We start from the raw sequence: 20,353 nt of genomic DNA, 5'->3' as shown, positions 1-20,353 counted from the left end.
TACACATTACTCCAAGTGCGGTCTCATCAAGGCTACATACCACTTGCCTTCTTAATTGCTTGCTGCACCGCATGCTGGCTTTCAGTGACTTATGAACAAGGACACCCAGGGATTTTAGCTAGAGAGGCTGGGGTTATTCTCCTTGGAGCAAAGGAGATTGAGGGGAGATTTGATAGAGGTGTACAAGATTATGACAGGCTTAGATAAGGTAAAGAAAAGCTTTTTCATTAGTTGATGGTAGAAGGACTAGAGGACATGTGATGACCTTGAACTTACTGCCAACAAGGGTGGTGGAAACAGAGATGATAAATGATTTCAAAATGAAATTGGATGGGCACTTGAGGGAAGTAAACTTGCAGGGCTATGGGGATAGAGCAGAGGAATGGGATTGACTGGATTGCTCTATTGAGCGTGGACTCAATGGGCCGAATGGACTCCTTCTGTGCTATAATGACTGACGTCTACCGGTCCCCTTCATCTACTGTACTAGTTACATCCTCAAAAGACTAAAATTTGTCAAACATGATTTCCCTTTCATAAAGCCATATTGACTTTCTCTAATCATATTTCTAATTGCATTAAGATTTGCTATATAGATCACAGCATTTTCCTGACAGACGTCAGATAAATAAAATACTGAATTAATCCTCTGCGTGGTAGCAGAAACCCAGAATGTTATAAGAATGGAAGTACTTACCTGTCATTCAACCAAATGATCCTCAGAAATGACAATCTCAGATTGCAAAATCGGACAATGTACAAGGCCTAAATATACAAGGATGATATCCAGTGATGGTCCTGAACAGGGTAGATTTTGACAAACACAGACCAAGTGGCATCATCAGTGCTGTCAGCTGTACGACACTGCCTTTAGGCAGCTGGCAACGAGGCCCCAACATGAGGCAGCTCAATTTCAGTACAGACTGTACTGAATCTATATCCTGCGTATGCCCAATGACGCAGTATAAGTAACTGCACATCAGGATACTGAACATTATGAGCACTGAATAGCCAGAGTCATGCTTTATACAGAGTTTGCATTTTACTGCATTTAAAATTACAATACATTTTGTAATGACAATTAAAGAACAGCATTACAGCAACTCATGGTTGTGGTTTTCATGTATTTTAATGTAATATTTTTACAATTTTACACCAACTCCTGTACTGAATGTAGTACAGCATGTTATCCTTTTGCCAGAGTGGGCCCTTTCCTGACTTGTTTGAAGACATCCCAATGTCATTAACAAGATACCCAAAGCCGTGCAAGGAGACAGCCTGCAACAATGGCCCCAGTAACACCATGCTCAGGGCCATCAGGAATGCTGTAACAGAATGGAGCTAAGATTCCAATCAAACTACTGCATTTCCCTAATGAAAGGTGAAAACAAATGGAAGAACTGATTTCTTTTTTTGCTTTGTGGAAAATAGGGTGCCTCATTCACTTGCTTCCTTTTACTATGAGGAAGAGGCAAGAGCACTGAATGCCCCAGCAGTCAACATCCATTTTGTTCAGCCCAGGGTAATACATGAAGCAGGCTACAAAAACATGTACCAGGCCAGGTTTGTGTAGCAGTGCACTTCATATGTCAAAGTGATCCAACCATCCAAATGAGGATCAATGTGTTAGTATATCCTTCCTTGGATTCGACCCGATGGAGAAAACTTGTGACATGGCAGTATATGCCCTTATCACTCTCTAGCAGACTGCCCAGATGTTTGTCAGGCTGTAGAGAACCTCAACCTTTAGTGACCAAACCAAATGAGAACCCCAATATCAGCACCACTGAGGTGAAAAAGCTCCCTTAAGTAGTTGCTGTCAGGAGAGCTGAGTAACACCAACCTTGCAATGCTGGACTTAATCCTTTGGAACTATTCCAGGAACAGCCTCAAATCTATTAGCAAATGCTCATTGTTGCTACTTGGCTACCAAGGTCCTTCCTATCAGAGCACTGTCAGCAACACCAAGTACAACATACCCTTGGACACCAAATCAATACTACAAAAATCCACCTTAAGAGATTGTGGCAGGAAAACAGGCAACTGCAATGTTGCAACCAAATCAAGGCCCATGGGATGTCACCAAGAACTTATGCAATACGATTCCCATATGTACAACCAGGCCCCAGTCTAGGCAGGAACACATCACAAAGCAGCAGCACTTCACGGTCTCAAACAATGAATGCCATTCAGCAAACTAACAGCTAAACATTCAGTTATGAGAACTGCACAGGCTACCTACTTAATCCAGAATACAAACTAGCCCCTATCTGTATTATCCCAATGTAAAACCACTTATTTTCATGAGAACAAAAAGCAACACGCGAGTCCATAAACAATTTAATAAAAGATGAACTAATAACTTCCCCCCCCCCTCAAAAAACAGATCAATAACGTGAAAAACAATGCATAAATAGGTACATAGCTGCCAAGCTGTACACTCCAGCTTGATGTACAAAATATCAATGCAATTTACTCGGTGTAAGACTGCATCAATTCCTCCTGAGTTACCAACGGAATGACACAATATTTAGGAAGCATTTTTCCCAGTACATTCCTTTCAGTTGACTAGTACAAAATGCTCTAGGAAATAGTCTGATAGAAACCCCAAGTATAATACAAAACAAAAACTAAACTCAAGTGCTTGAGGAGCAATGGGCAGTTCCCACTTGCAGCTCATGCGAATGACAAGTGGACACGGATCTGTTCCAATTTAGCTACGGGTTAGATTTATTTTGTTTTAAAGGTAACAGTAAGGGCTCCCCTCCCAGTTTAACCACCCACCCTATTAAATTTTAGAAAATTGAATAAAAACAGCGAATACCACATATTCCATTTGCACATTTTCACTCCTTAAAAGTCCATATCCTGACAATATCTGTAAAATCTACAATATTAAAAAAGGTCCCGTTGTCCATTTGCCGATGGAACGGGCATGCTCCAATTAAGCTCTTTCTCCACGTATCCTGCGAGCTAGCTGAATATCCTTTGGCATGATGGTTACTCGCTTGGCATGGATGGCACACAGGTTTGTATCCTCAAAAAGACCGACCAGGTATGCCTCACTCGCCTCCTGTTGAACACAAGGTTGCACGTTTCAAAAGAGTGAAATGAGCTCCAATTTTAACATGGTGCAGCAAATTAAAGTTTTCCATATGAATTTTTTTTCATATTCCTACAGTTAGATGTAACATGCAAAGGACTGTCTACCAAGGTTATACACAGTATTCTTTTCAACACAAGAAGTCATCAACTAGCTTCTGTTGGAATCACACCACTGTGTGGGGTGCACAGATGAGTCCTGCTTGCCTATTCCACCTGACTTACAATGGCAGCCAGAATTTCAAATTTAGGTCTTCACCATATATTCAGCTTCTCCCATTCACTCACCCCTGTCAAGTTTATTCAGCCCCACAACCTCACCTGAATTCTCAACCTTCTTACCTGGGGCACTCTCCTCACCCCGCCACCGCATGCTTCCCCCACCCCAATCAGTTCATCTCACTACTTGTGCTATGCCTTCAGCAGCCTTGGGACCCACGCTTGAATCACAACCTTATATTTCTCCACCGTGAAACCCCTCTGACTAATCTTTTGTTTAGAACCGTAGCCTTTTTTTTTTAAACCCCAATGCCAGTTTTCCCTTCTGCCTCCACATGAGAAATGTCTTCACACCAGTTGGTACAAACACATTGCTGTACTGTAAATTTTATATAACATTTAAATACAAGTAGCAGTTGCATTTTGAGCTGGTTTATCTGAATATTGGGAAAAGGGTGTACTCTTGATACAATAAGTTGAGAGACCTACATAGGAGTATTTGGAAATTTTAAAGTGTAGAAAATATTTAACAGACCATAAATATTTGATAGTTACCTGTCAAAATACCTGACTGTGCAACCCAAGTTATTCCTACATGCAACCCAGAGTATATCACCATCTTTTTACCCACTCCTCCATAAAAAGCAATTACACTGACTGTACCTGTAGTGCACCAATCGCAGCACTTTGGAATCTCAGATCAGTCTTGAAATCCTGTGCAATCTCACGCACCAGTCGCTGGAAGGGCAGTTTACGAATCAGCAATTCTGTGGACTTCTGGTATCGCCGAATTTCTCTCAGAGCAACAGTACCAGGTCTGAAACAGCCAACACAGATTACTGAATCAATGATTCAATTACAAATGTTCACTTATTTGTCTTGATAAAATTCTCTAATCCGATGTCAGAATACTACAGAAACTGGAAGCACTTCGTTCAGGCAGCACCTGTTGGGAGAGGTAGGTCACTTTAATGCTCAAGTCTCAACTCTTCATTCAGAAAAATGGCCCTCTTCAAAGATGCTGCTTGAGATGTAAACAGATCAGACTACCCTACTGAAACCTATTGCAAGTAACGCAGTCCAAAAATTTTGACTTACAAACCATCTTTGTAGATAGAACCCAAAGTAATAGGGCTAGACATAAAAGCAAGATTTCACTGGATCTTGTCAAGAGGTTTGTATGAAGTACTCCCATCAGCAAGACTATACAGATGAAGGACAAACAGTGTGCCTCCAACACAACCATGGTCCTAAACACAAGGACACTGAAACGTCCTGTTGAGAGCTGGTGCAGACACGATGGGCTGTGACAATTCTGTGGTTGTGATCCTCCCAATAGGAGGAACAGATCAGCAGCATTCTGCCGGAGGGAAAGAACAGATCACCACCTGAGCCCCAAACACCTCAAAAGAAAAATAATTAGCAACGCCAAATAGTCAATGCACTGTAGAGTTTTGCATTGTACCCATCCCAATACCTGTAGCGATGGGGTTTCTTCACTCCACCAGTAGACGGTGCACTCTTCCTTGCTGCTTTGGTTGCCAGCTGTTTCCTGGGTGCTTTGCCTCCTGTGGACTTACGGGCTGTTTGTTTGGTTCGAGCCATCTTGCTTCAAGCTGCTGGAGTGGGGGGGGGGGGGGGGGGTGTGAGATATCAAGCAGCACATTAGAACATCACTTTTCCCTTCCTATCTTGGTCAGCATATCAGCAAATAAACATTCCAAATGACAAAATTAAGAAAAGATCTGCAGCATGCTTGGTTACGGGTGGGGGAAGGAAAGGAGGGGGAGGGAGAAAAAGATGGGGGCAGAGGTTAAGAGAGTTGGAAGGAAGATAGCGGGAGCTGCAAGTGGGAGGGGAATTTACGAGGAAGATGTGGGTGGGGGAGATGAAAACACGGATCCTCTCTCTCTCGCCCTCCCTTATTTGTTGTCGTTACCTCTGTCCCGAGCGCTACCGGACAAAGGCTCAGCAATCTCCCCTCCCCCGCCCGCCATTTTGTGTCAAGCTGCCAGTCTCACTGCAGTTGATCCCGGCCGAAGGCGAGAGATCGCCGCTTCATTCTGCGAACTAAACCGACAGCCGAAAGTACCCAGGTCGGCCAGCACTCACGGAAAACGTGGACAACCCCAACTGGAGCCGACGACCCACTGAGCGACGGCCTGCATAATCCCCGGCGCCCTCCAACAACACCGGCACGCCAAACGGCACTTACCTTCCAGCAACAACCACACTCTCTGCTCGCCCTCGCTATAGTGCACGAGCCGGGGCCAATCCTGCTATTTATAGGCGCGACGTGCCTACGCGCTGACGTCATCATCGCCCACACCACCTCCCCGTGGGACAAACCTTGCTCCGATTGGTTACAAATCCAGCTTCTGATTGGTCTTTAAACTCGCATCGCTATAGGTCCATTCTCTCAAAACGAACCAATCAACCTTAAGGTAAGCGGCTTGTTCCGATTGGCTTATTTGAGCGAAATTTTCGATCCTCCGGCTGGCATCAAGGTCGGGCAGTCAGAGCGAGAGCGGGAATGTGGCGGCGCGAGGCTGAACTGCTATCCACACCAGGTCTGAGAAAACTGATGGACTGGGAATGAGAACAGCTCATTTAGATTGAAAAGCAAAATGCTGCCGATGCTGGAAATCTGAAAGGAAAAGAGAAAGTGCTGGGAATATTCAGCAGGTGAACTAGCATCTGTGGAGAAACAGAATTAACGTTTCGAGTCGGGTATGACTCGGAAGAACAGTCATTTCCGACTCGAAACAGTAATTCTGTTTCTCCAGATGCTGCTAGACATGCTGAGTATTCTCTTTCTCTTTTCATTTAGAATGAACCTGCATTTAGTCAGCATTTTAACAAATTGAGGGAGGCTCCTATTTACTGGCATTGAACAACTGACCTGTCCTGTCACCAACCCATTATAATCCCACTCCCCATAACAATAAATCCCACTCCCCATAGCCCAGTATAATCCCACTCCCCATAGTCCAGTATAATCCCACTCCCCATAGCCCAGTATAGTTCTACTGCCCTCCCCCATAGCCCAGTAAATCCCACTCCCCATAGCCCAGTATAATCCCACTCCCCATAGTCCAGTATAACCCCACTCCCCATAGTCCAGTATAATCCCACTCCCCATAGTCCAGTATAATCCCACTCCCCATAGTCCAGTATAATCCCACTCCCCATAGCCCAGTAAATCCCACTCCCCATAGCCCAGTATAATCCCACTCCCCATAGCCCAGTATAACCCCACTCCCCATAGCCCAGTATAATCCCACTCCCCATAGCCCAGTATAGTTCTACTGCCCTCCCCCATAGCCCAGTAAATCCCACTCCCCATAGCCCAGTATAATCCCACTCCCCATAGCCCAGTATAACCCCACTCCCCATAGCCCAGTATAATTCCACTGCCCTCCCCCCATAGCCCAGTATAACCCCATTCCCCATAACCCATTATCACCCCACTCCCCATAGCCCAGTAAATCCCACTCCCCATAACCCAGTATAATCCCACTCCCCATAGCCCAGTATAATCCCACTCTCCAAAACCCAGTATAATCTCTACCTCAGATGGCCCTTGGGCTCCCGCGGGACAGCCGCCTGCATGAAGCTGGTGGCCTCCCCAGAAGGCAGCAGACCACCCTGATGTCGGCAAAATCCCAACAGCCCCATAAAATGACTCTTAAAAGAACCTTTAATTATGCAAATAGGCTGCCCACCTCCTTGAAGTGGGCAGTTTATCCACCTCGCAGCCCACCACTGGAAAACTTTCCCAATGGTGGGACTGCATTGGGGAGCCGCCCCAAGGCAACTCCCTGCTGTTTTACTGCCCCTCCCCCGCCTGCCAACTGGGAGCCAGTAAAATTCTGCCCAATATGTCCATCTATTTTAATATTACTAGTTTTATGATTAAAATCATGCAATTCTAGTCAAGGATAACCTTCAAGAGAGAAGACCCAATGCAAAGTACTCTTTTGTTTGCACTGGAGTGCTGACTTGGGTTGCAATAGAGTGCTACAGTGGAAGTTTGGTAAGTGAGGATAATTAAAGGTTAATTTCATCTTAAATCTAATCTGTCTTTTATTTAGCAGATCAACATAACAGTTGCTGTTAGGGTTGGGGAAGGTGAGTTTTCGACCAGCTTTAAACAGGGTTCACTCAGGCTCTGCTTGCAGCTGCACCTTGTTAATTAGAGAATTGGTTTAAACCAGTTTTCAGGGGGCTAGAGTAAGTCAGTATAAAATTGAGCCATCTTACAGTGCTGACTTTGTTTACACTAGAGTACTATAGTGGAAGTTTGGTAAGTGAGGAAGTTTGGTGAGGAGCTCCTTTCATTTCCTACCTGTCCTCAGAGTGAGGGGAGCCCAGAGCTTCCAAAAAGCACAGCTGACTGGAAGAGGACTTGGAGGACAGAGTTCCGGACCTGTAAGTATAAAAAAAACTTACCTCTGGTAATAAAAACTGAAAGTGATGTCACAGGAAAGCTGTGACCTGATTGGCTGGTGGGGAATTTTTTTTTACTGATATGAAAATAAAACATTGATAAAAATTGATTAAAACCCTAATTAACTAATTAATAAGTAGAGTAACCAAACCAGAGGGAGGAGATTACTGTATTTAGTTAGCATTTAATATTTATAGTAGGAATATAGCACTAGGGACCATATAGTTATAACAATTTAGTAAGGATTTAATAAGTATTTATTTTAAATTAATTTAATTAGTGCTAGAAACGTCCGTTAGAGGGGTGAAGTGCTTCACCTGTGAGATGTGGGAGGTCCGTGATGCTTCCAGCGTTCCGGACGACTACATCTGCAGGAAGTGTACCCAGTTGCAGCTCCTCACAGACCGCATGGATCGGTTGGAGCGGCAACTGGATGCACTTAGGAGCATGCAGGTGGCAGAGAGTGTCATAGACAGGAGTTTGAGAAAAGTGGTTACACCCAAGGTGCAGGCAGATAGATGGGTGACCGCTAGAAGGGGCAGGCAGTCAGTGCAGGAATCCCCTGTGGCTATCCCCCTCTCTAACAAGTATACTGTTTTGGATACTGTTGGGGGGGATGGCCTATCAGGGGAAAACAGCAGCAGCCAGAGCAGTGGCACCATGGCTGGCACTGTTGTTCAGCAGGGAGGGACAAAGCGCAGAAGAGCAATAGTTATAGGGGACTCTATAGTCAGGGGCACAGATAGGTGCTTCTGTGGACGTGAGAGACTCCAGGATGGTATGTTGCCTCCCTGGTGCCAGGGTCAAGGATGTCTCTGAACGGACAGGGGGCATTCTGAAGGGGGAGGGTGAAAAGCCAGATATTGTGGTACACATCAGTACCAATGACATAGGCAGGAAGAGTGACGAGGTCCTGCAGGGGGAGTTTAGGGAGTTAGGTGGAAAGTTAAAAGACAGGACCTCTAGGGTTGTAATCTCGGGATTACTCCCTGTGCCATGTGCCAGTGAGGCTAGAAATAGGAAGATAGTGCAGCTAAACACGTGGCTGAATAGCTGGTATAGAAGGGAGGGTTTCAGATATCTGGACCATTGGGATCTCTTCAGGGACAGATGGGACCTGGTCAAGAAGGACGGGTTGCATCTAAACTGAAGGGGCACAAATATCCTGGCTGCAAGGTTTGCTAGCGTCACTCGGGAGGGTTTAAACTAGTATGGCAGGGGGGTGGGAACCAGAGCAGTAGGACAGCAGGTGAAATAAATGAGGGGGAACTAGTAAATAAGGCCAGTAAGACTAAGAGGAAGAGCAGGCAGGGAGATGTTGCTGAGCACAGCGGGACTGGTGGTCTGAAGTGCATTTGTTTCAATGCGAGAAGTATAAGAGGTAAGGCAGATGAATTTAGAGCTGGGATTAGTACTTGGAACTATGATGTTGTTGCTATTACAGAGACTTGGTTGAGGGAAGGGCAGGATTGGCAGCTAAATGTTCCAGGCTTTAGAAGCTTCAGGCGGGATAGAGGGGGATGTAAAAGGGGTGGGGGAGTTGCATTACTTGTTAAGGAGAATATCACAGCTGTACTGCGGGAGGACACCTCTGAGGGGTCGTGCAGCGAGGCAATATGGGTGGAGCTCAGGAATAGGAAGGGTGCAGTCACGATGTTGGGGGTTTACCACAAGCCTCCCAACAGCCAGCGGGAGGTAGAGGAGCAGATATGTAGACAGATTTTGGAAAGATGTAAAGGTAACAGGGTTGTAGTGGTGGGTGATTTTAACTTCCCCTATATTGACTGGGACTCACTTAGTGCTAGGGGCTTAGATGGGGCAGAATTTGTAAGGAGCATCCAGGAGGGCTTCTTGAAACAATATGTAGATAGTCCAACTAGGGATGGGGCCGTACTGGACCTGGTATTGGGGAATGAGCCCGGCCAGGTGGTCGAAGTTTCAGTAGGGGAGCATTTCGGGAGCAGTGACCATAATTCCATAAGTTTTAAGGTACTTGTGGATAAGGATAAGAGTAGTCCTCGGGTGAAGGTGCTAAATTGGGGGAAGGCTAATTATAACAATATTAGGCAGGAACTGAAGAATTTAGATTGGGGGTGGCTGTTTGAGGGTAAATCAACATCTGAAATGTGGGAGTCTTTCAAATGTCAGTTGATTAGAATCCAGGACCAGCATGTTCCTGTGACGAAGGAGGATAAGTTTGGCAAGTTTCGGGAACCTTGGATAATGCGTGATATTGTGAGCCTAGTCAAAAAGAAAAAGGAAGCATTCGTAAGGGCTGGAAGGCTAGGAAGAGACAAATCCCTTGAGGAATATAAAGACAGTAGGAAGGAACTTAAGCAATGAGTCAGGAGGGCTAAAAGGGGTCATGAAAAGTCATTGGCAAACAGGATTAAGGATAATCCCAAGGCTTTTTATATGTATATAAAGAGCAAGAGGGTAACTAGGGAAAGGGTTGGCCCGCTCAAGGACAGAGAAGAGAATCTATGTGTGGAGACAGAGGAAATGGGTGAGGTACTAAATGAGTACTTTGCATCAGTATTCACCAAAGAGAAGGACTTGGTGGATGATGAGCCTAGGGAAGGGAGTGTAGATAGTCTCAGTCATCTCATTATCAAAAAGGAGGTGGTGTTGGGTGTCTTGCAAAGCATTAAGGTAGATAAGTCCCCAAGGCCTGACGGGATCTACCCCAGAATTCTAAGGGAGGCAAGGGAAGAAATTGCTGGGGCCTTGACAGAAATCTTTGCATCCTCATTGGCTACAGGTGAGGTCCCAGAGGACAGGAGAATAGCCAATATTGTTACTTTGTTTAAGAAGGGTAGCAAGGATAATGCAGGAAATTATAGGCCGGTGAGCCCTACATCAGTGGTAGGGAAATTATTAGAGAGGATTCTTCGGGACAGGATTTACTCCCATTTGGAAACAAATGAACTTATTAGCGAGAGGCAGCATGGTTTTGTGAAGGGGAGGTCGTGTCTCATTAATAAAGAACAAAGAACGGTACAGCACAGGAATAGGCCATTCGGCCCTCCAAGCCTGCGCCGATCTTGATGCCTGCCTAAACTAAAACCTTCTGCACTTCCGGGGTCTGTATTCCTCTATTCCCATCCTATTCATGTATTTGTCAAGATGCCTCTTAAACGTCTCTATGGTACCTGCTTCCACCACCTCCCCTGGCAACAAGTTCCAGGCACTCACCACCCGCTGTGTAAAGAACTTGCCTCGCACATCCCCTCTAAACTTTGCACCTCTCACCTTAAACCTATGTCCCCTAGTAACTGACTCTTCCACCCTTGGAAAAAGCTTCTGACTATCCACTCTGTCCATGCCACTCATAACTTTGTAAACCTTTATCATGTCGCCACTCCACCTCTGTTGTTCCAGTGAAAACAATTTGATTGAGTTTTTTGAGGAAGTGACGAAGATGATTGATGAAGGAAGGGCAGTGGATGTTATCTATATGGACTTCAGTAAAGCCTTTGACAAGGTCCCTCATGGCAGACTGGTACAAAAGGTGAAGTCACATGGGATCAGAGGTGAGCTGGCAAGATGGATACAGAACTGGCTCTGTCATAGAAGACAGAGGGTATCAGTGGAAGGGTGCTTTTCTGAATGGAGGGCTGTGACTAGTGGTGTTCTGCAGAGATCAGTGCTGGGACCTTTGCTCTTTGTAGTATATATAAATGATTTGGAGGAAAATGTAGCTGGTCTGATTAAGTTTGCAGACGACAAAGGTTGGCGGAGTTGCGGATAGTGATGAGGATTGTCAGAGGATACAGCAGGATATAGATCGGTTGGAGACTTGGGCGGAGAAATGGCAGATGGAGTTTAATCCGCACAAATGTGAGGTAATGCATTTTGGAAGATCTAATGCAGGTGGGAAGTATACAGTAAATGGCAGAGCCCTTGGGAGTATTGACAGGCAGAGAGAGCTGGGCGTACAGGTCCGCAGCTGTACAGAACTTTAGTTAGGCCACACTTAGAATATTGCGTGCAATTCTGGTTGCCACACTACCAGAAGGACGTGGAGGCTTTGGAGAGGGTACAGAAGAGGTTTACCAGGATGTTGCCTGGTCTGGAGGGCATTAGCTATGAGGAGAGGTTGGATAAACTCGGATTGTTTTCACTGGAACGACGGAGGTGGAGGGGTGACATGATAGAGGCTTACAAAGTTATGAGTGGCATGGACAGAGTGGATAGTCAGAAGCTTTTTCCCAGGGTGGAAGAGTCAGTTACTAGGGGACATAGGTTCAGGGTACGAGGGGCAAAGTTTAGAGGGGATGTGCGAGGCAAGTTCTTTACACAGAGGGTGGTGAGTGCCTGGAACTTGCTGCAGGGGGAGGTGGTGGAAGCAGGTACGATAATGATGTTTAAGAGGCATCTTGACCAATACATGAATAGGATGGAAATAGAGGGGTACGGTCCCCGGAAGTGCAGTAGGTTTCAGTTTAGGCAGGCATCAAGATCGGCGCAGGCTTGGAGGGCCGAATGGCCTGTTCCTGTGCTGTACAGTTCTTTGTTCTTTAATATTTCCACCTTACCCAGTTAGTCCTTTTGTAATTTCCAATGAGCTCTGCCTGAACCACAGCCTTTGTTAAAGCACTGTATGCTGCAACAACATTATGCATACAAAAGATTTTTCTAACCTCCCTCTTTACTCACTTAGCAACAGAGTAAATTGACATCCTAGCCTCATTCCTGGTAACTCATTTAAAGGAAAGGGGAAATAAAGCAAGGGAGGCGGCAGGAGACAGATATAAAGGGTGAGAGGTGGGAAGGAATCGGTTCTTCATGCAGGAGACGAATGAGGAAATAGCAAAGGGGCATGAATCGGGGAGGGGTCCAGGCAGTGATGTGAACCAGTGGGTTATCAATGGAGAAAGGGACCTAAAACACAAGTCCCCTATTCTAATGACACATGTAGGGTGCAGGTCAGGAGGGATGTGGACTGGTGTGGGGCAGGAAGGCATGGGAGTGCAAGGTAAAAGACCATAGGAAGGAGAGGGAAGGGCTCGAGGGCAGTTGGGGCAGGAGGGTGGGTAAGGGGCAGAAACACCCTGTTTCTCAGGATGGAATGGGAAGGAGTGGGAAAGAGTTTGGAGCAAGCACTTGGAGAGGGAAGAAACAGGTGATCAGGTCAGGGCAGGCATTCAATTCTCTCTCAGCCTTAAGGCCTTGTTGTTTGAAGTGTTTTCATTTTAAACCGGAGCATCGCCAAGATATATAAAATAATGAAAATGCTGGATTGCATGCCTAGTGATAGATTATTTCAGTTATTAGATAGGGGAGGACAGGACTTTTGCATTTAAACTACATGGAAATAGGAATAGGCTAAATGGTTCTACATTCCCCGGAGAGCAATAAACCATTTGGATGTGTTGCTGGATGGTGTGGTGGGTGCTGACTCTCTCCAAGCCTTCAAGAGGGAGCTGGACCAGTTCTTGTCTGGGCAGAGATTGCATCATACAGAAGATGAGAGGATTAACAGTTAACATGCACGTGGTCAATCGCCTGAGGGGGTCAAAGAGGAATTTTCCAGAGTTTCCCCCTTTAATGGCCTTGGGTAATTTTTTCTGTTCTGCCTTTGCCAGGACATCACATGGCCGTGGGGTGCGGGAGTGTGGCTGATCATGATGCTCTGGCCATCCTCCGTGTGGGGCAAACTTGATGAACCAGGTGGCCTTTTCTTACCTGTCATTTTTATATTTTCATCTATCATTTGCAAGCCTTGAAGGGAATTCCCTCCCACTTGTTCCCTTCCTCCACTAAAAGTCACAGAAAGTTACAGCACAGAAGGAGGATATTCAGAGCATGTCCGCGCTCTGAGGGAGCTTGATCCCTTTTCCCTTCCATTCATCCCACCTGTTCTGGCTATCTGAAAGATCTGTCCCATTTTTTCTTTTTCAAATATTTATCCACTTTCCTTTTAAAAGCTATTACAAGATCAATAATTTGCATTTATACAGCACCTTGAACCTAGTAAAACATCCCAAGGCATTTCATAGGGGTATTATCAGACAAAATTTGACGAGCCACATAAGGAGATTGTTAGGAGAGGTGACCAAAAGCTTGGGAAAAGAGGTAGGTTTTAAGGAGCATATTAAAGGAGGAGGAGAGAGGCAGAGAGTGGAGAAGTTGAGGGAGGGAATTCCAGAGTTTAGGATTGAGACAGCTGAAAGCAGGGCTGCCAATGTTGGAGCAATTAAAATGGGGGTTGCACACAGTCCAGAATTGGAGGAGTGCAGATATCTGGGAGGGCTGTAGGGTTCTACATCATATATTCCCAATACAACTACAGCACATAGAGTAAAACTCCCTCTATTCTGTCCTATCCTACGTACTCAGGGCAGGCACCACATTGGTTAGATACAGAGGAAAGCTTCCTCTACACCGTCCCATCAAATACCTCGTGGAACAAGTACAGCATGGGTTATGTGGATAGCATCATAGAATGATACAGCACAGAGGAGTCTATTCAGTCCATTGTGCCTGTCCTGGTTCTTTGAAAGAACTATCCTATAGTCCCACTCCTCTGCTCTTCCCCCAAAGCCCTGCAGATTTTTCCATTCCTACTATTTATCCAATTGGCTTTTGAAAGTTACTATTGAATCTGCTTCCACTACCCTTTCAGGCAGTGCATTCCAGATCATAACAACTTACTGTGTAATTTTTTTCCTCATCTTGTCTCAAGGCTTTTTTCCCCCAGTTACTTTAAATCTGTGTCCTCTGGTTATTAACCCGTCTGCCACTGGAAACGGTATGTCATTAACAGTATCAGAACCATTCATAATTTAACCTTAAGCTTACTAGTCTATCCATGTAACTGAAGTCTTTTACCATTTGAGTAAATCTCCTCTGCACCCTTTCTCAGGCTTTGACATCGCTCCTAAAGTCTGGTCCCCAGAATTGGTCACAATACTTCAGTTGGGGCCTAACAAGTATTGGAGGGTGCAGGGAGAAGGCAGTATTGAAAGGTTCAGCATAACTTTCTTGGTTTTGTCCTCTGCCTCCATCAAAAAGAGCACTTGGTTTAATGTCTCATCCAAAAGGCAGCACCTCCAACAGTTCAGCACTTCCACAGTACTGCACTGGAGTGTCAGCTTTGATTTTTGTACTCCAGTATCTGGAGTGGGACTTGAACCCATAACTTTCTGACTCAGAGTTGAGTGTTACCCACTGAGCCACAGCAGATGAAGTGAGAACAACTACACCAGAAAGCAGTGAGGTAAAGGTGCAAAGATTTAATTGCTAAAAATCCCATTTTACTGAATATATGTGGTTGGCAGAGGAATTTTAACCGATGTATGTGTCTTATTTGAGAAGTAAAATTCTTTTGCAAACAGTAAAATAAAACCATCCCTCAGGCTTGTCCCGTTATCAGTTGAATTTAGAGGGTCAATTTTAAGAATGTAGAGTCCCACTAGGGAGCCTCACCCACTGGGAGCATCTGTCTAGAAATTACAACACATTCCCCACAATTTCCTGCCTTCCGAGTGGGCAGGGGTCCCTCAGAGAGCACACATTCATAAAGCTAACTCTAATACATAAATAGAACTCCACACAATAAGGCACATTTACAGAACCTTCTCACATCTCTCAGAATTGTCCCAAAATAGTACATATACAATTTTGCACAGAGCAAGATCCCATAGGCAGTAATGAGATACAGATAGACATGCATTTATTGATTCAGGATGTCCCAAAGAGCTTTGTCAATGAAATACTTTTGAAGTGGAGTCACTGTAATGTAGGACACATTGCAGCCAACTTGCACACAGCAAGATCCCACAAACAGCAATGTAACCAGATAATCTGTTTTTAGGTGTCTGTTGAGGGATAAATATTTGCCAGGGCATCAGGGCGAACTCTTCAGCTAGTGCTTTGGCATTTTTAACATTTCATACAAAGGATGCCACCTCTGGCAATGCAGCATTTCCTTAGCATCACATTGGAATGGCAGCCTAAGCTACATGCTCAAGTCCTGGAGTAGGGCTTAGATTCCACTCGGGGCCAAGCTGGCACTGTATAAAGTCTGATGCAGGTAGCTGTTGCAAAGCACAAGAGCTACGCAGAAACATAAATCTTATATTAAACAAAATGACAAAAACACACACTTAACATGATCTTATTGAGACTGACTCTGAACAGTTTACGGTTATACAACACCCAGAACAATTAAAAACTACTGTGTGACTTATCCAAAGGGAAACAACAGTGCTGTGGAATCCACTGAAAATCCTGAGTGAAACAAGATGGGGAATAAATCTGATAGCCCCCAAAAATGGGCAATGTGATGCACGACAAGACCATGCCTGTGACTGTAATGCAGGCAGTACACAAACTTCATGCTGCCTGCTCATTTCAATTATTTCAGTGTCCAGTCAGCTCTAAGTGTGCTGTTGATTGGCTGGACACTTCAGTAGAGAGCCAATATTGTGAATGGCTAATACCGCATAAAGCTAGCCTGCAGCTTTTAAAGGGGAGGTGCATTGTAGCTGGAGCCGGTGCTAGTAGTCCTGTGGGGGTTGAATTGGATCTGTGGACCATTGAATGATGGCACAACACAGGAGAGCATGTGTTCCAAAGTTTTCGAACACTGTCTTGGAGGCCTTGGTGGAGAAGGTGGAAAGGAGGAGAGATGTCCTGTATCTGCAGAGGGTCAGGAGACCCTGCAGACACATGTTCAGAAGGAAGTGGGAGTAGGCAATCATGAAGGTCAATGCCAGCAGTTAAGTCCTGAGGACCTGGATGCAGTGCTGCAAGAAGTTCACATGAGTGGTCACGATCTGTGACTGCACCTTCATATGCTATATGCTGCCAACTGCACTATTAGCCTCAGACACTGTTCAATTCACCACACCACCATCACTCACCTACCAATAATCTCTATCCATCAGGACTCATACTTATCATTCATATGCTTCACCTCACCCTCTCTCTCACTTAGCACTGCTGCAAGCCTCTCACCCACAACTCACAGCTTAGGCATACTGCCAGCTATTCAACCATGACAGCCACAACAGCCAAACAGATTGCACCACATTCACTAACACACTTCCCTCTCTCTTGCAGGACAAGGTAGTACATAACCAGAGGCAGCAGGAGTTAACCAGAAGGGGACAGATATCCCTGCATAGCCTGAACCTCATGGAGGAGACATTACTGGCCATGACTGAGACTGTGGCTAGCGGCAGAGATAAAATTATCAAAGCTGATGGTATTCTCATACCTAATCCTCCTTCCCACATTCCAACTCCTCCTCATACCACACTCTGTTCTGATTTACAAGTCGCAAATGGTGTAAGCACATACCTCTTACTTTCCCTGCCTCCCTGCAACACTACCTTACCCTTGTGCTTTTCTCCTTTTAGATACCCAAGAACGGCAACCTGGTCAGTGGAGGAAAAGCAAGAAAACATTGGTGATGAAGCCTCGCCATCACTCAATTTCAGAATGGCAGCCACCAAGTCAGATACTGACAGTGTGTGTAATTTAGAGGGTAGCATTGAGGTGGGATCTGCACGTGGTGAGACACCGGGCATAAGTGGCCTACAGCTAGGGTAAGGATAGCATAGGTGCCAGCTCAGTGGAGGGCTTGCAGACGAGCACCTTGATGGGGTTGCCTACAGAAGAAAGCTGATGGGGTGTGCACAACAAAATGCTTGATGCATTGGGAAGCCTGCTGGAGAGCCTGCATACAATGTCAAGGAGCATGGAGGAGTCCAGCACCAACTTGGCACAGGGCTTTGTGCAGAGCTTGGAGCCTGTCCTTTCCAGTATGGAAGCGTTGGCCAACTCCATTTGCACACTGGTAGACCTAACCATGATGTAGGGTTTAATGGCCAATGACAGTTCCATTGCAACGAAAGCAGTAGCTAAAATGAAAGCAAAATCCTGCAAATGCTGGAAATCTGACATGAAAACAGAAAATGCTGGCAATACTCAGCAGCATCTGTGGAGGGAGAAACAGAATTAATGGCCAGGATTTTATCCGGGCGATGGGGGTCTCGACCTCCAGCAAAAGCACAGTCGAGAACCCTGCTTCACCCCTTTTGTGGAAGGCCCGCTGAATCAAGTGCCAATTAGGCATTTAAGTGGACAGTGGCAGGCCTTCCCCGGGATCAAAGCCCCGTGACAGATGTCCTGCTTGCTGAGAGCTATTGGCCAATCAGAAGCCAGCAGCTCTTTAACTGAGCAGCGCCACCACAGAGGCAGTGGCTGCTCCCGGTGGAACACCCACCCGAGGCCCAGGAGTGGCACTGGACCCAGGCCACAGGTGGGAGAGGGCAAGAGGGGTCTGGCGGGGTTGGGGGAGGGTGGTCGGCAGCTAGGGCAGGGTGTGGCTCTCAGGGCTCCCCTTCCCAATGCTGGATCCCTCATTCAGGCATTAAGGGCCTTTTAACGAGGTCAGCCAGCCAGGCCAAGATGGTGCAGTCTGAAACTGGGCCTTCAAGGCCCAGAGATGCTCGAGGTTGTCCTCCAAGGCCACCCGCAGTCTCCTCCACTGAAAGTCAACAGCCTTCCTGCAGCCACTGGGGTAGCACTGTGTAGGAGCACTAGGACAGGCAAAGGTACACAGAAGACAGGCCGTAAGAGATTGTACAAGGGTGATTAGTTGACTTTTGTGTGCAATATGGAATAATTTCATTCATAAATTTGGTTTGGAATGTTTATTTTGTGGCATTGAGGGAGTTGAATAGCTTTTGATTCTGGTACAGGGCAGAGTTGACCAGCAGCACCTGCAAATTTATGTGTGTGCAGTCATCCCTGCGCCACGGGGAAGCTTACAATTCTAGCAAAGCTATGTGCTCACTCCGCCTGCTTCTCTCTAGCAAGAGAAAATAAAATGTAGTTGGGTTTCAATGATAGAAAGCGTCAATGACCTCCTGTATGCAACAGTGGACCGCAAACTGCAAGATGCTGTAAATTTCCCCAGCTCCAGCCTGGAAGGAGCCAGACACATAAAAGTTCGTTACTATGGTCACCTTCACAGCCACTGACAATGCAGTTCTTGCCCTGCTCTATGTTTGCAGTTTTGGCTGCAGCAGGTGGCAGATTTTAATGAGGACATCTTTACTGAAGTGGAGACATCTCACACACTGTTCCTCATTGAGGTTCCAGGAGGAGAATTGTTCCCCAAGCACCCTGGCTGGATATGGCCTCCTGCTGAGAGCACTTCTCCCCATCTTCTTCCTCCCTCTTCCAGCATCTTGTCCTGCTCTATATGTCCTCTGTTCCTTTTCCAAGTCATGCTCTATTCCAAGGATAAAGGCTACTAGTGCACCCATGTCTGGTTTGTGTAAAAGACTTGAAGTCAGCAAAATCTTCAGGACCTGCCGCACAGTTCCTTGTAGATTTTGCAACTTTAAGCAACTATAGAAAGCACCAAGCACTTGTAGAGTTGAAGCCACAGCCAGTAGAAATCAAATCAGCAACAAATTAAATAGCGGTAGTGGGGAAATGGAGCCTTCCTGCTGCTGAATACATGTTCAGCTGTGCAAAGCATTGAGCTCCAAAATGGAACCACTGATGTCAAATTAGCATCGCATGTTGATTGATCTAATGATCTGCCTGCTCTGTAGATTTCTAGTAGCCATTCACTGTATACGCTAATGCCCTCATCAATATGGCGCCTGGCATGACTCGCCCCAAAAGTGTGGGCACTGAGGATGCCATTTTGGAAGTCTAAGGGCACTCAGAACATCCAAAAACAGGTGCAAACAATCCCAATTTTGCATCCCATGAGTCTGAAGATCAAAGGAACAGTTCAAGACAAATGAAAGTGAGCTTCCTGGAGAGAAACCATAGCCCGAGGCCCCGGAAATAATGAGACTCCCACAGAAAAAGCTGGCTTCACAAACACTCGGTGTGGAGAGGGGTCTGCTCACTTGCTTGCCCACCAGACGCACATATTGGGAAATCACTCGTATATTGCTCACAATTTTCCATACATCACGTGGCAGGTGGGGGTGTTAGTAATATGTACTTGTGCATCTGGATGACAGAATGAAAGAAATGAGGTGCCTGAAGGTCCATCCAGTGTTGGTCCCTGAGGTTGCAGCAACCTTTATACTTCCATTGACTTTCTTTCCCGTTGCCTTCGTATTTTGATGAATGCCTGAGCATCTCTGTCTCCTTTTCGTGCCTCTAATAACTTCAGTATATTGTCTTCTGTCAAGAAAATAAAAGCCAGTGACAAGTCTTGCAGAGTTGAGAGGTAGTTAAGATTGATCATGATTACAGTGTGCATCCTTTTACCTCCCCGGTTTCGTCTTTCTTTCCCTGAAAGTACTGACTGCTGATGGGGCACAGTTCCCTCCAGCCTCATATCAGATGACCATTCTTCATGTGTCATCCTCAACAGTGACATGCTCTGTGAGTGTTTGATGGGACACTGTAGATGGAGCTTTACACTATAACTAGTGCTGTACCTGCCCTGGGAGTGTTTCATGGAACAGTGTAGAGGGTGCTGTACTCTGTATGTAACCCATGCTGTACCTGCTGTGGGAGAGTTTGATGGGGACAGTGTAGAGAGGCATTACTCTGTACCTATCCTGTGCTGTATCTGTACTAGGAGTGTTTCAG

General features: G+C 45.8%; 2 protein-coding genes across 4 annotated transcripts in view; both read right to left on the bottom strand.

The window, feature by feature from the left end:
• Positions 1 to 1,110: 1,110 nt before the first annotated feature.
• Positions 1,111 to 5,636, bottom strand: LOC137384192 (histone H3.3A). 2 transcript variants are annotated; one of them, XM_068057838.1, is made up of 4 exons: positions 5,537 to 5,636; positions 4,799 to 4,940; positions 3,985 to 4,138; positions 1,111 to 3,073 (listed from the first exon to the last, which is right to left on the bottom strand). In XM_068057838.1, the coding sequence occupies exons 2-4, from the start codon at positions 4,924 to 4,926 to the stop codon at positions 2,945 to 2,947; spliced, it is 411 nt and encodes a 136-aa protein (XP_067913939.1). In that variant the 5' UTR covers positions 4,927 to 4,940; positions 5,537 to 5,636; the 3' UTR covers positions 1,111 to 2,944. The 2 variants fall into 2 exon arrangements, with proteins under 2 accessions (XP_067913939.1, XP_067913940.1); XM_068057839.1 differs by having other exon boundaries at positions 4,799 to 4,937; positions 5,537 to 5,605.
• A 9,791-nt stretch (positions 5,637 to 15,427) lies between these two features.
• Positions 15,428 to 20,353, bottom strand: part of unc13d (unc-13 homolog D (C. elegans)) — a 308,929-nt gene continuing 304,003 nt past the window's right edge. For both annotated transcript variants that reach the window (XM_068057836.1, XM_068057837.1), the window contains exon 32: positions 15,428 to 19,939. In XM_068057836.1, the coding sequence (XP_067913937.1) occupies positions 19,836 to 19,939 (104 nt within the window). In that variant the 3' untranslated portion in view covers positions 15,428 to 19,835. The remainder of the gene's footprint in view (positions 19,940 to 20,353) is intronic.

Source organism: Heterodontus francisci, chromosome 26 (genome assembly GCF_036365525.1).
Source record: "Heterodontus francisci isolate sHetFra1 chromosome 26, sHetFra1.hap1, whole genome shotgun sequence".
NCBI lineage: Eukaryota > Metazoa > Chordata > Chondrichthyes > Heterodontiformes > Heterodontidae > Heterodontus > Heterodontus francisci.
The sequence above is the reverse complement of the archived record's forward strand: the minus strand, read 5'-3'. Positions and strand labels throughout refer to the sequence as shown.

Bases quoted from the DNA above. Each gene is read 5' to 3' on its own strand.
- LOC137384192 (XM_068057838.1), bottom strand. From the start codon at position 4,926: ATGGCTCGAACCAAACAAACAGCCCGTAAGTCCACAGGAGGCAAAGCA. The intron at 4,139-4,798 runs GTATTGGGATGG...TGGCTGTTTCAG, and splicing joins AAGAAACCCCATCGCTACAG to ACCTGGTACTGTTGCTCTGA. The intron at 3,074-3,984 runs GTACAGTCAGTG...TGTGTTCAACAG, and splicing joins CTGCGATTGGTGCACTACAG to GAGGCGAGTGAGGCATACCT.